The sequence below is a fragment of the Narcine bancroftii genome, chromosome 8 (genome assembly GCF_036971445.1).
Source record: "Narcine bancroftii isolate sNarBan1 chromosome 8, sNarBan1.hap1, whole genome shotgun sequence".
In the NCBI taxonomy this organism is placed as follows: domain Eukaryota; kingdom Metazoa; phylum Chordata; class Chondrichthyes; order Torpediniformes; family Narcinidae; genus Narcine; species Narcine bancroftii.
In genome coordinates, this window is record NC_091476.1 from 87,579,143 (window position 1) to 87,594,440 (window position 15,298).

Consider the following 15,298-nt stretch of genomic DNA (forward strand, 5'->3'; position numbering starts at 1 on the left):
GTCATAACATTCAGTACCTTTGATGCTGGATTCTCTTTCTAACATTTAATCTCACAGGATACTCCCTCAGATCTGCGCTACAAGAACAGATTGCTCCTGGTTCCTACAACTGAATAAATACTCTGGACAGAAGTGAATTAAATTCAGAACCAAACAATACATATTAATGGACTGCTTTCCTGCTTCAGATAGGATATTGTCACACACTTTCATTCTCCTGTTGGGATGGGATTCCTTTTGAACTTAAAGCTGTCTCAAGCCATGTTAATGTGATGGTACTCATTCTGGGATGGTATGCAGGAAAATTTAATTCTTAGTTTCAGCGACAAATACAGCAGACAGTGAACTCGTTTTAAAGCCAATTCAGCAAGCAATGAGCTGAGCTTCGTGATGAGTGATGGAGAGAGCTGAGAAGTGTTCTGATTACTGACAATGCTGACATCACGTGAACACTCTCACCTTGAAAGTGTTTTCATGATTAAAAGACATCCACGGGTTTCCTGACCAAGAAACTATAACTAGCAATGATTTCATGGTGATTTTTTTTAAATGGTTCTGTTTGAGATGAGTGCAAAGGCATCTCCCTCAAATTCGAATCACCTTGGAGTGCGGAAGAGCAGGGTAACAGATTTATCCTGGAATATCACAGGAAAGACTGGTTTGACTCTTACCCTTCTCAAGCCTGACTTCTGTACAACAAAGCAGTATAACATGGAAAACAGAAAAATTTATGCAGATGGAACACTGAAATACAAAATTGTATACCATTAGAAAAAAAATTACATAATTTAAGGAATCAGATTGGGAATTATTATAAGATTTGGGAACTATAGATGGAATTTGTTAATAAAAGCCCATCCATATCACCCACTCCTCTCTATAGGAGATACAATAGTTATATCAAAAGGACATGATTACTGATAAATATATAGTCTAGGTGTTTTCTTTCTCTTTTCTTTCTTAGGGGGAGGGGGGATTTTGGGAAAAATATATAACATTTTTTGAATAATCTTTTATTGAATAATATTGTTATCTGTATATAATTGAACAATTGTTTGGTATTTGATACAAGTGCTAAATAAAATTCTCAACAAATAATATGCAGTATAGCATTATAACGTCTGGGTGCAGCGCACTTGCTTTACTTCATTTCCCTACACAACTGCAAAAAAAAATCCTCATTTGTCATGGGATATACAAAAGTGCTGGAGAAACTCAGCGGGTCCTGATTAAAAATAAACACCCACAGTTGTCATATCTTTACCCTGTTAAAAAAAAGTGGGATGCAAGGTTTGCCGTTGATTATCGCGAGTTACCTTGAGCTGAGTGATCTGGGGCTTTTACCTGCTGAGTGGAGCTGAATTGTGCCAGAGTTCAGTATGTCGGTTTGGTGAGCTGGACGGCAGCAATCTTAGTGACAACAATCAAAGACAGAGCTGAGTATGATTTCTAAGGAAGCAGCTCTTGGTCAGGATATCCACCTCATATCAGCCATGCATGGAGTCATTGAATTCTTGCATCCTAGGCTTCATATTCACCAGGCGAGAAAGATTGGTCACCCTTTCCTGCGTGACCTGCTGAATTTCTTCCGCACATTTGTAAAGGGCATTGGACCTCAGCATCTGCAGACTTGTTTCAATTCATATTTTCTATTTTTGCTCAGTATTAACTTAATTTTATGGGGTTAAAGTTTCTTTTTAGCCTGCAGTACAGCAACAGGCCCTTCCAGCCTATGAGCTTTTGCCGCCCAAAATACAAATTAACCAACAAACCCCATTTGTTTTCGAAGGGTGGGAGGAAACCAGATCAGAATCAGAATCAGAATCTATTGTCATGAGCAAGTCATGAAATTAAGAATTTCCAGATCGGTGATTCCTGGAGGAATCCCACACAGACACGAAGAGAATTTGTAAAAAAACACCTTAAAGACAGCGTCGAATTCGAACCTGGATTTCTGGTGCTGTAATGGCGGTGCCCTAACTGCTATGCTAACTGTGCCACCCTCTTGGAAGGAACTGTTTTATTCCTGCCAGATTGAATCCATCTTTAATCAGACCAACAAGACCTACTTTCACTTTGGTGGATCTATCAAGATAGCGTAGCGTGCAAATCAACATTGCCGATGGAGATCCAGATCCAGAAGCGGGTGGTCATGGGTAAATTGTTAGGACTGAGGGATGATAAGTCCCAGGGTGCTTAGAGAGGTTGCTCTGGAAATTGTGGATGCACTAGTCGACATTTTCCAAATTTCCATAGATTTGGGGGAGGTGCCTGTGGACTGGAAAGTGGTTGATGTAATGCCATTTTTTAAGAAGGGAGGGAGAGAGAAAACAGGAAATTATAGACCGGTCAGCCTGATGTCAGTGGTGGGGAAGATATTGGAATCTATCATAAAAGGAGAATTAGCTGAACACTTAGGTAGAAATAATAGTATCAGTGCCAGTCAGCATGGATTCCTTAAGGGAAAATCATGCTTGACTAACCTTCTGGAATTTTTTGAACAAAGAGGGTGGACTTGGGAGAGCCAGTGGATGTGGTGTACTTGGACTTCCAGAAAGCCTTTCATAAGGTCCTGCACAGGAGACTAGTAGGCAAAATCAAGGAGTATGGTATTAAGGGGTAGGGTGCTGACATGAATAGAAAATTGGTTGAAAAATAGGAAACAAAGGGTTGGAATAAACGGGTCATTTTCAGGATGGCAGAATGTGACGAGTGGGGTCCTACAGGGTTCGGTGTTGGGTCCTCAGTTGTTTATCATTTATGTAAATGATTTGGATGAAGGAATTATTAGCAACATGAGCAAATTTGCAGATTACACTAAACTGGGTGGCAGTGTAAAGTGTGAGGAAGATGTCAGGAAAATGGAGAGGGACAGGTTGGGGGAGTGGGGGAGGAATGGAAGATGAAGTTCAATGTGTGCAAATGTGAGATTATCCATTTTGGAAGCAGTAGTAAGAGACAGAGAATTATTTAAATGGAATCAAGCTAGGGAGTGGGGTAGTGCAAAGGGATCTGGGTGTACTTATACACCAGTTACTAAAAGCTAGCATGCAGGTTCAGCAAGCTGTGAAGAAGGCGAATGCCATGTGGGCTTTTATAAAGAGGGGATTGGAGTATAGGCACAGAGATGCCCTCCTGCAGTTGTACAGGGCCCTGGTGAAACCTCACCTGGAATATTGTGTCCAGTTCTGGTTCCCAAATTTGAGGAAGGACATACTCTCTATAGAGGGAGTGCAGTGCAGATATACGAAGTTGGTTCCTGGGATGGCAGGATGGACATTTGCTGAAAGGTTAGAAAGACTGGGGTTATATGCGATGGAGTAAAGAAGGATGAGGGGAAACAAGATTGAGGTATATAAGATTATCAAGGGGCTAGACAGGGTGAATTTGGATTATATGTTCCCAATATTGGAGAGTCTAGGACTAGAGGGCATAGTTTAAGAATACAGGGAAAGCCCTTTAAGACAGAGATGAGGAGAATTTATTTTACCCAGAGAAGTGTGGATCTGAGGGTGATAGGGGCAGATTTGCTGGATATGTTCAAAAGGGAGTTAGATAAGGCTCTTGTGGGCAGGGGAGTTAAGGGTTATGGGGATAAGGCAGAGAATGGATACTGACAGAGAATGATCAGCATTATCTGAAAAATGTGGCTCGACGGGCCAATTGGCCGACTCCAGCACCTACTGTCCATTGTCCATTGTTACCCAGCGATGATGAACATTGTACCACCAGATGGCAAAAATATATTATTTTTATGGATTACAAACAGGCATCTGATTTTGTGGAAACTTTGCCTTTTAATAGGCTTAATAGGCCGAGTGAATGAAAAGGAACTATTTGGAATGAGGCAATGGACTAGTAAATTAGTGACTTTGTTTTGGGAGGTGAAGAGTGTTGGAGTCTGTCAGCCGGTGTTCATGGGCTCCTTTGTGGCAATGAGCCACATCCCGCATGATAGAGGGGGATAGTACTATATTCTATAGCGCTAATGGGGGGGGGGGGTCACTTTTTTTTTCTTAGGGTTTTTGGGGATTAGGTGGGTTTGGAGGCTTCCTTTTTTTCCTGTTTTCTTTTTAAAATTGAAAAAGCCATGTATGATTAATCATGAATGAATTATATGTAATTGATTGTATGGCATCTATAAACAAGTAAAAAAAAGAGTGGGGCATTGTAGTTTGATAGTCTATAATCTTCTTTACAATCTTCACGGGGCTTCTCGCTTGACAACTTAGTTGGCATTGACAAGATGAGCTAAAGGACCTGTTCCTTGCTATGAAACTCTCTAACTCCATAACTCTAAGTGCATCACAGCTTCACCTGCAAGGATGTGCATCCTTCGATGGTGGGAATTTTAATTGAATTTAATTTAGAGATACAGCACAGCAACTGGCCTTTCCAGCCCATGAACCTGTACTGGCCAAATACACCCATGTGACCCATTCACCTCTAACCCCGAACGTGGAAACGTGGGGGGAAAATGGAGCACCCAGAGGAAATCCACGCAGACACAGGGAGGGAGGAAGTACAAACTCCTTATAGCTGAATGCCAGATTTGAACCTGGATTGCTGGTGCTGCAATAGCATTGTGCAAACTGCTACGCTAATTGGCCCTTCGAAGAGGTAAAAGGACAGTATTGGATCTTCTGCAGTGCACTTAGAAGGGGAGCGGCCAGTGCAAATGAAAGTTGATGAAAATTTGATTCTCAGCTTCCAGTGACTTAATTCTCTATCCTATAGCCAAACTTTCCATTTGTGTCCAATCCACTTTATCAAATTACCTGTAATAGAAAAAGAAAGAAACTCCAGTAGCTGAAAAATGTACATCAGGCAAGATGTGACAAAAGAGAGTTGGGGCCAATAATGTTTCATGAAGTGGAAAGTAAGGAAATTGGTTTGATTAAGTTGCAGAGAGGAGGAATATCAAGCAACAAGTAGGCTCTCTCATAAAATCTCTTCATAAGTTGCTAAAATTTAGTTTGTCAATGTGTTTCTACAGGTTAAAATAATGTTCGGATTGTGGTGGATCGCCCACGCAGCAAGCAAACCAGCTCCAGCAGTCGCGGGCCAGTCTGCAGCCAACGGTAACCAGGAGGGCTCTGAGTGTGGGGCAGACCTCGGCCCAGAAGCTGACGTCACTTCCGTCCTGCAAAGCGCGGGGTTTGCTGGGAGCGGGTTCTTAAGCACGCACTGATTCAAACAGTTCAAACAGACCCTGCTCGACTTAGTGTGTCACTTTCACCCGCAGCGATCAGCGCGAGTACAAGACAAACAAAAAATACCTTATGCCCAATCCCTAGCTTCTCCATCACTACACCTACAATCTGCCCTTTTTGGCACAGTGATAACATTCTTGCCCTCTCTGGAGATCTGAGCATTAAGCATTGGGTGACACTCTAGTCAGGATTGCCTGCATTGAGGAAGATGTCATGTTTTGTATGTGGTGTTAATTGCAAATCTTCCTTGATCAACATCAAATAATCATTACAGATTATCCTGATTTTCTTGATATTTCTGCAACAGGGACATTAAAAACATTTTTTAAAGGACTCTTAGATAGGGAAATAGATGTAAAAAAATAAAGGGTTATAAGGTGTGAGTTAGTGAAAGATTGCGATTGATGGAATGGATTGAAGGGGCTGTACTGTCATACTCTACGTTCTATGTTTTCTAGTAAAATTAAGGAAAAAATGGAAATTATTCCCATTGTCATGACAAATACTTATTCCTCACTTTTCACACATTTGCCACTGTTTCCGACATAACAATAATTATGCTTTGACATATATTTAATTGAATGCTGATCATTATGGGCCACCTTCGGCTCATGGATGTCTCTAAATAAATTCAGGACCCCTTTCTTTTCTCTAATTCATTGAACCTTCGCATGACCCTTGCATCTTGGATGTGAAGAATCTGCTGCCAAAGAAAGATCTGACCGCACTATGTGCAATAGAAAAGGATATAGTTGTGAAGTATTCAACAACCAGGCATTTGTACTAATTTTGTAACTTTGTCTCCCGAGCTCTTTTATTGCTCAACATCTTCCATGACTCTGCTTGCCTCAAACAGTTAATGAGTATTAGTCAATTACTTTGGTCATTCAGGTGTCTGATAGAACCCATTAATCCTTCCAGGCACCCAAAATTATCTATTCTTCCACAAACTCTACCCCAAGCCTATTAATCTCCTAAGGAAAATTTTTGCAAAGTGTCTCGCTTTGATCTTCCAATTTCAAGACATCAGAAGCTAACCACTGTGAAATCCAAAATGGCAGAAGCTTGCTGGTGAATATAAATCCTGCCAACTGATCTTGATTTAATTTGTGAAGGTTCATGTAGTAAATTACAATATCAACTCCTTACCAGAAATATTGATGTCCTTTTCTGAGCTTCAATCTATATAATGCAGTTCTGAGGCAAAGAAACCATCCAATTTCAGCAAAGTTGTGATCATTAATGAAGCATGAGAAAATCTCTGCTCCCTGCGGCAAAACAACACTGTGACCAGCAGGTGCAGGCTTGCCCTACCCTGGACTTTTGCCAGGTACACATGGGAGAAGAGGCAGTGATGATCAGTCTTCTCACTATGTCACATTCTTGTTGTGGATGTTCACAGACTTGACTGAGCAAAGAAAATAGGGCAATAAATAAAATCCTTTTTGTAGTTAAACAGAAAGTCCGCAGATGTTGGGGTATTAAAAATCTGTGCTGACTAACTTACCAATGTATGCACGGACATCTTCAATATCTCACTCCAGCAGGGCTTGGTACCCACCTGTTTCAAGCAGGTGTCAATCATACCGGTGCCCAAAAAGAGTGTAGTAACCTGCCTTACTGACTATCGACCAGTAGTGCTTACATCAACAGTGATGAAGTGTTTTGAAAGGCCGGTGATGAAGCAGATCAGCTCCTGTCTGAGCTGTGACACAGATCCGTTCCAGTTCACTTATCGTATCTCTACACAAAGCCCTAGAACATCTGGACTGTAAAGATGCCCTTTATTGACTACAGTTTGGCATTCAACACCATCATCCCCTCAAAACTGATCAGCAAACTCCAAGGTCTGGGACTCAATGCCCCACTGTGTAATTGGATCATGGATTTCCTCACTTCCAGACCACAATCAGTGAGGATTGATAAGAACTTCTCCTCCACAATCTCCATCAGTACCAGAGCACCACAGGGCTGTGTTCTTAGGCCCCTGCCCTACTCATTTTACACCTACGACTGTGTGGCTTGGTACAACAATAACACCATCCACAAATTTGCCAACAATACCACAGAGTGGGTTGTATATGAGTTTGCTTACAGGAGGGAGATTGAAAACTTAGCTGAATGGTGCATCAACAACAACAACCATGTCACCAAAACTAAGGAGCTGATTGTTGACTTCAGGAAAGGAAAGCCAGATGTTTACAATCCAGTGATCATTGGGGGATCAGAGGTGGAGAGGGTGAGAAAATTTAAGTTCTTGGGAGTCACTATCTCAGAAGATCTTTTTCTGGACTCCACACACTAATGGCATCAGGAAGAAAGCATGTCAGAGCCTTTACTTCCTCTGGAGTTTGCAGAGGTTTGGAATGACACCAGAAAGCCTGGGAAATTTCTGCAAAGGTGTGGTGGAATGTGTGCTAACCAGCTGCATCACAGTCTGGTATAGGTACAGCAATATCCCTGAGCATATAGATCTCCAAAAGGTAGTGGACACAGCCCAGTGCATCACAGGCAGAACCCTCCCCACTACTGTTAACACTTACAGGGAACGCTGTTGTCAGAGAGCAGCAGCTGCTCCCCCTCCACCATCAGATTTCTCAACAACAAACTCAACCAGGGACTCATTTAAGGACTTTTACTTGTGCAATTTTTATTCTCTCCATTTTGCACAGTCAGTTTGTTTACATTTGTTATCTGTTTACTGTCCTTTATTTGCTTACATATATACATCATGTACAGATATCTTTGCCCTATCAATAAATGGTAATTCTTCATCACCCGCAGGAAAATAATCCTCAGAGTTGTATGTGATGTTATGTACGTAATCTGACAATAAATCTGAAATCTAAGTGCAATAAAAAACATGCTGGAGAAACTCAGCAGGTCTTGCAGCATCCAGAGGAAGTAAAGGGTAAACAATGGTTGGCCTAATAATTGGCCCAATGCCTTTACAGCACCAGCGACCATGAGCAGGGTTCAAATCCCACGCTGTCTGTAAGGAATTTGTACGTTCTCCCTGTGTCTGCGTAGGGTTTCCCCAGGGGCTCCTGTTTCCTCCCACTGTTCAAAATGTACCAGGGATTGTAGGTTAATTGGGTATAAATTGGTGGCACAGATTCATAGGCTGAAATTACTTGTTACCCTGTAATGTGTATAAATTTTTTTTAAATTTTGGGACAGAACCCTTTGATACCCTTGACTGCCTATGGATGCCATGTGACCTGCAGTTTCTCCAGCATATTTGTGCACTGCAATGACAAAATTGAAACTCTGATGTATATTAAAGAATGTGATTCAATAAAATAATCTGCTGAGCAGGAGCCAGGAACTAGATGGCGTCTTCATATCATCCGAATCTAGTCCAGATTTAATGCTTATTGCTGAAACTTGGAGCATTTGATAATTACAATTTGCATTGATATAGCACCCTTATCATTTGGGACTCCACAACAGTCCTCTTCAGTAAAATGATGAGATGTTATTGTTGTGCAACTAATAGACCTTCTGCCTCACAGCTCCAGTGACCCCGGTTCGTTCCTGAGCTCCAAAATTCTCTGCTTGCAAGTTCTCCTCGTGATCATCTGGTTTTCTTTGCATGCTCTGGCCTTTTGTGACATCATTGTCTTGCAGGCGAGTTGGTTACTTGGTCTCTGTGAGTTTCTCCTTGTGAGGTTAGATATAGGCAAAGCTCCTGACAACATCAGGATGATAAAATAGTATTGGTGCAAATGTTGCCTCAAGGCCTGTGTGGACTAGAGGAGTTGACGCCACTGTATCCTTGCTTCATGACTCCAACAGTTAACACTGAATCACTCAAGGAAATTATTAAAATCCTAATCAGAGGTTACTTGTTCTGACAGAGACCAAGTGATAGAGGAGATCAAAGAAAGAGATGAGCAAGAGAATAGAAGGTGGGTGCAGACGATTCTAGGGCTTGAGGAGGTTTCCAAAGTGAAAGGATGTAAAGTCATAGAGCAGGGATTGAAAGGGAACAACAATTTAGATTAATGGGTCATGGTACTGGGAACTGATGTTAATGGCTGATGCCTTGGACCAGGGTATTGCTGAGGATAAAGCCTAAAGTAGAATGCATCCACTTGCAGGGGTACCACAAGTTGAGAGAGACGGGCCCTGGTTTTCTGTTGCAGCTCCAACCATGTTGTCATTAATCAGCCAAGTGCTCAGTCAATTATCAAAGCCATCCTGGGGAATGGCTGGCCTTGTACAGAATCATAATCTGTCTCAGATAAGTTTCCGACACTAGATTTTATCTTCAAACAAGCTCAACCCTTTATCAACTACCAGGGATTGGAAAGTTGTCAACATCGTAGAGGTACATTCTGCACCCACATTTGTGTTTCAAGTTTAAATTTCATGTTTACTGTTATGGTGGGGCGTGCCGAATTTTGCTTTGCAGCTACTCTATCAATAGCAGCTAAGGATCCTGGATATCATTTAGGAGCGAGACCATCACGTTTGATCATCCAAGATGGGAGACAGATAGGCCTCATTTCCAACTACCGTTGTCCAGTCATAGGATGAGCTGTGGTCTTTTATATATTTTAATTTTAATTTTAATTTAATTTAGAGATACAGTACATCCCTGAATGTTGGATAAATGTTTTTTTTTTCAGTTAACTGTTCATTTTTTAAAAACAGCACAGAAGCAACAACAAATCACTTCTAACCAGTGTTTAAACAACAAGGAAAGGCTTTTTAAGCATTACAATAATGTTTAATTCTCACCAAAAAAAATCCTGGCCACCGCTGATCCTTTACACATCCCTAATGCCATTGAGAATCGAGACCTCACAACCATGGCCGCCAATCCTCAACATGTCCCCACCGCTGCCGCCGATCCCCGACACATCCCCACCACTGCCGACGATCCCTGATACGTTCCCACCACTGCCGACGATCCCTGAGGAGGCTTTACGGGCCAGCAGGGTCCTGTCTCCCCATAGGCTTGTTCCAGCAGGGGCGGTACCAGCTTGGCGTCCTGGTTCAGATCATCACAGAGTTCCTTTTTTGTTTCCCTTATTTCAAGTGAAACATTATACAGCCAACCCTCTCTTCTTGTATGGACTACAAGGGCTTTGACCAGGCTGAACTAAGAACTCAACCCGTCTTCAAAATGGGTTTTTCCACAAGTTTGCCAACTTGTCATGTTCCAGCTGCTACTGCTGAACGGTAGAACTGAATTCTCTCTCTCTCTCTCTCTCTCTCTCTCTCTCTCTCTCTCTCTCTCTCTCTCTCTCTCTCTCTCTCTCTCTCTCTCTCTCTCTCGCTCTCTCTCTCTCTCTCTCTCGCTCTCTCTCTCTCTCTCTCTCTCTCTCTCTCTCACTCAGGGAAAAACTGCATGATTTTGCACTCAGACAAATTGCGGCACCGGACCCAATCTTCAAGTCCGTTCATCTGTTGCTTTCCAAAACAATAATCTATTACTCCACATCATGTCCAATTAACTCTTTCTTGTGAAGTCTCTATAGGCCTTCTTCAAAGTTTTTACAAAGGCACTCAGAGCCTGGACTGTCTGGCTTGAGCAGAGCTCCAGCATTTTAAATTAGATCTATTTTGAAGTGTTTGTATATGACCTACACTAAAAAAAATCTGTCACTATTTATCTCCTTTAAAAATATCTATATTGATTAATAGATTTCGACAATCTTCAGACCACCCGATGATGATTATCTTTAGATGCCGAAAAAGCATTTGATAGAGTTGAGTGGAATGTTTTGTTTAAAGTTCTGGAGAAATTTAAATTTGATCCTTTTTTTATTGGTTGGATTAAGGCTTTATATAGTAAACCGATAGCTAGAGTATTGACGAATGGTTTGATTTCGGAACTGTTTAAATTGACTCGATCAACTCGTCAAGGTTGTCCTTTATCACCAACTTTGTTTGCGTTAGTGATCAAACCTTTGGCACAGCTGATAAGACAAAATACACAGATACAAGGTATGAAAGTTTTAGATGAGGAATCTAAAATTAATTTATTTGCCGATGATGTATTGGTCTATTTAATAAATCCAGCTCAATCACTTTTACACTTGAAGGCATGTCTGATACAATATGGATGTCTTTCTGGATATAAAGTTAATTGGGAAAAAAGTGAAATATTACTGGTAAGTGAAGGAGATTATTCATCTTATAATATTCTGAATTTGAAATGGATGGATCGAATTAAGTATTTGGGTATAATTTTGAATGTTAATTATCAATCTTTATATAAATTAAATTATGTTCCGTTAATAAAAAAAATTAAAACTGATTTGATTAAATGGAAAGATTTACCTATTAATTTATTGGGTAGGATAAATACAATTAAGATGAATATTTTTCAACATATGCAATATTTGTTTCAATCTATTTCATATTTACTTGATAATATTTTTTTTCGAGATTTGAATAAAATGGTTAGGGAGTTTTTATGGAGAGGTAAATTTTCAAGAGTAGCCTTGAATAAATTAACTTGGAAATATGAGTTAGGGGGATAACGTTTACCACATTTTCAAAATTATTATGAAGCAGCCCAACATAAAATTATTAGTTCATTGATGGATTTGGAACACCCCCCTATTTGGGCCAAAATTGAGATGGCAAATATTTCTGAATTTGAAATACATCAATTTTTGTTTAGATGGAATATAAATTTGTTACAGCAACATAATGTGCCTATATTAGAACATTTAATGAAGCTATGGACAAAGAAAAAGAAAATGATAGGTTCTCAGGGTGAATTATCGGCTTTGACTCCGTTGTATAATAATCAACTTATTTCTTTCTCAATACATAATCGAAGTTTATAACATTGGAGATTTAAAGGTGTGGAAAATTTGGGAGATTGTTTTAAAGAAGGTAAATTTTTATCTGTTAATGAGATGAGGGACAGTTATGGAATAGATAAGAACTCTTTGTTTCTTTATAATCAAATTCGATCTTTGGTAAAACATGTGTTTGGTAGAGATATGATTTTACCTGAAATGACTAAATTTAAGACTTTTCTTATGAAGGTACCAGAGAAGGGTTATATTTCAGTTATGTATCAAATATTACAGAATGGTATGGATAAAAAGATTTGGGATAAATCCAAATGTAAATGGGAAGTGGATATTGGTTTTATTTTTTCCGAGGATGATTGTTAGATATTTGTTATGATAGTGTAATTAGACTGATAAATGCACGCTATGCAATGATTAATTATAATTTCTTACATCAGTTACACTTAACTCCTGAAAAACTAAAAAAGTATGATTTTCATGAATCAGATTTGTGTTTTAGATGTGGTAACTATGTTGGAACTTTTTTTCATGCTGTCTGGTCATGAATATATACATATATGTATATATCCAACTGCACGAAAACCAACAAGGTCGGGGCAGATACAGAAATGAGCTCTCTGAACCCTTCTCCATTAACAATGGCATGAAGCAAGGCTGGTTCTCACACCAACTCTCTTTTCAATCTTCTTCAGCATGATGCTGAACCAAGCCATTAAAGACCTCAACAATGAAGACGCTGTTTACATCCGGTACCGCACGGATGGCAGTCTCTTCAATCTGAGGCGCCTGCAAGCTCACACCAAGACACAAGAGAAACTTGTCCGTGAACTACTCTTTGCAGATGATGCCATTTTAGTTGCCCATTCAGAGCCAGCTCTTCAGCGCTTGACGTCCTGTTTTGCGGAAACTGCCAAAATGTTTGGCCTGGAAGTCAGCCTGAAGAAAACTGAGGTCCTCCATCAGCCAGCTCCCCACCATGACTACCAGCCCCCCCCACATCTCCATCGGGCACACAAAACTCAAAACGGTCAACCAGTTTACCTATCTCGGCTGCACCATTTCATCAGATGCAAGGATCGATGACAGACTCGCCAAGGCAAATAGCGCCTTTGGAAGACTGCACAAAAGAGTCTGGAAAAACAACCAACTGAAAAACCTCACAAAGACAAGCGTATACAGAGCCGTTGTCATACCCACACTCCTGTTCAGCTCCGAATCATGGGTCCTCTACCGGCATCACCTACGGATCCTAGAATGCTTCCACCAGTGTTGTCTCCGCTCCATCCTCAACATTCACTGGTGCGCTTTCATCCCTAACGTCGAAGTACTCGAGATGGCAGAGGTCAACAGCATCGAGTCCACGCTGCTGAAGATCCAGCTGCGCTGGGTGGGTCACGTCTCCAGAATGGAGGACCATCACCTTCCCAAGATCGTGTTATATGGCGAGCTCTCCACTGGCCACCGTGACAGAGGTGCACCAAAGAAAAGGTACAAGGACTGCCTAAAGAAATCTCTTGGTGCCTGCCACATTGACCACCGCCAGTGGGCTGATATCGCCTCAAACCGTGCATCTTGGTGCCTCACAGTTCGGCGGGCAGCAACCTCCTTTGAAGAAGATCGCAGAGCCCACCTCGCTGACAAAAGGCAAAGGAGGAAAAACGCAACACCCAACCCCAACCAACCAATTTTCCCCTGCAACCGCTGCAACCGTGTCTGCCTGTCCCGCATCGGACTTGTCAGCCACAAACGAGCCTGAAGCTGACGTGGACATTTACCCCCTCCATAAATCTTCGTCCGCGAAGCCAAGCCAAAGAAAGAAAGAATATACACAATATTTTTGGAAGAAAATTGAATTGTTTTTAGAATACCTGTATAAGATTAAAATACATTTAGATCCGACAGTATTTTTATTGGGTAGTTTGCAACCTCTGAAAGGTTTGGTATTAGATAAATTTCAACTTGCTTTTGTATATTTAGCCTTATCTGTAGTGAAAAAATGTATTGCTAGTACGTGGAATGATACAAACATGATTGATATTAATAGATGGCATAATGAGATGAAACATTGTTTAATAATGGAAAATTTACATATGTTTCACGTGATAACTATAGTTTTTTTATTAGTAAGTGGTTGTTGTATTCAGAATATTTGCATTTTGATTTACGTTGATTAGATCTTAATATGTATGTTTAATTTTTTCTTAATTTTTTTTTCTTTTCTTTCTGGCCCTCTTTAGGAGAGTTGGCTGAAGGGGGGGTTCTTTTTTTTCTTTCTTTTCTTTTTTTTTAATATATAAAATATAACGTTTATGTTTATAGTTCATTGTTGTATCTGTTAAATACTATCTGTATTTTAAATGAATAAATAAAGTTTAAAAAATATATATATCTATATGCAATATAAAATATCACATAATCTGTCACAGTCTTATGTGTGAAAAACAGGAAATAAAAGCAGGGTGCGATTCAGCCCCTCCTGCATACTTTCCCAATATTTCAAGCACTGTTTCCTTTAACTTCATATCTCTTGATTTCCTTCATTGTGTCTCTTCCGAATATACTCAGTGTCACCAGAACCTGATGGAGAAAAGAATTCTGATGGTTCACCATGTACCAGTGAAGGAACCTCTACTGAGGAGCAGGAATCCTTCTCCTTCCAACTCAGAAACTTGGTCAAAGTCCCCAGACACTGTGGCAGACAGCATCATTCACTTCTGAACCTAGCTGGGCCACTCTGAGCAAATATCAGAAACATTATTCGATTTGTATCAGTTCTGTGAATGAAACTGGGAAAGTCCTGATCAATAAGAGCATTTAAGTCAATAACTTGATCAGTTCCATGAGCTGAGAACTATATATGTAGAGCCCCATTTTTTCATCTTGTATTCATGTGTGTGAGTTCTTAGACAACACATAGATGAAGGAAAAGGTTTTTTTTTACTTTAAAGTTGATGTAAACAGCACTGTGAGGCTGCAAGCCTCCATTACAGATCCAGCATCCTGTGGGTCAGCCCCCTGCTGCCAGCCAAGTCTAATCAAACAGTAAGGCATTGCTAGTTGAATTGCAACCACGATCACTATTGTGACACCTATTCATTTGGTGAAGCTGTGTAATGCTCCTGCGAATCTTGAATGAATGACTGAGTGCTTATTGTAATATACATACGCACAATGTACAGATGCAATAGAAGTCTTATACTGTATGTTGACTCAGTAACGTAAAATACATCCAAGATGACCTCCCAAAAACCTATCTTCCCCTCTACTGCCATTAACTTAGCCCTTAACCCGCAGTGCCTCTAC

The 15,298-nt window shown here is 40.5% G+C and overlaps 1 protein-coding gene across 2 annotated transcripts in view; it reads left to right on the forward strand.

Moving 5' to 3' along the window:
* Window positions 1-5,690, forward strand: part of LOC138740997 (uncharacterized) — an 81,561-nt gene extending 75,871 nt beyond the window's left edge. For both annotated transcript variants that reach the window (XM_069894417.1, XM_069894418.1), the window contains one exon: window positions 4,997-5,690. In XM_069894417.1, the coding sequence (XP_069750518.1) occupies window positions 4,997-5,191 (195 nt within the window). In that variant the 3' untranslated portion in view covers window positions 5,192-5,690. The remainder of the gene's footprint in view (window positions 1-4,996) is intronic.
* The last annotated feature ends 9,608 nt before the right edge of the window (window positions 5,691-15,298 follow it).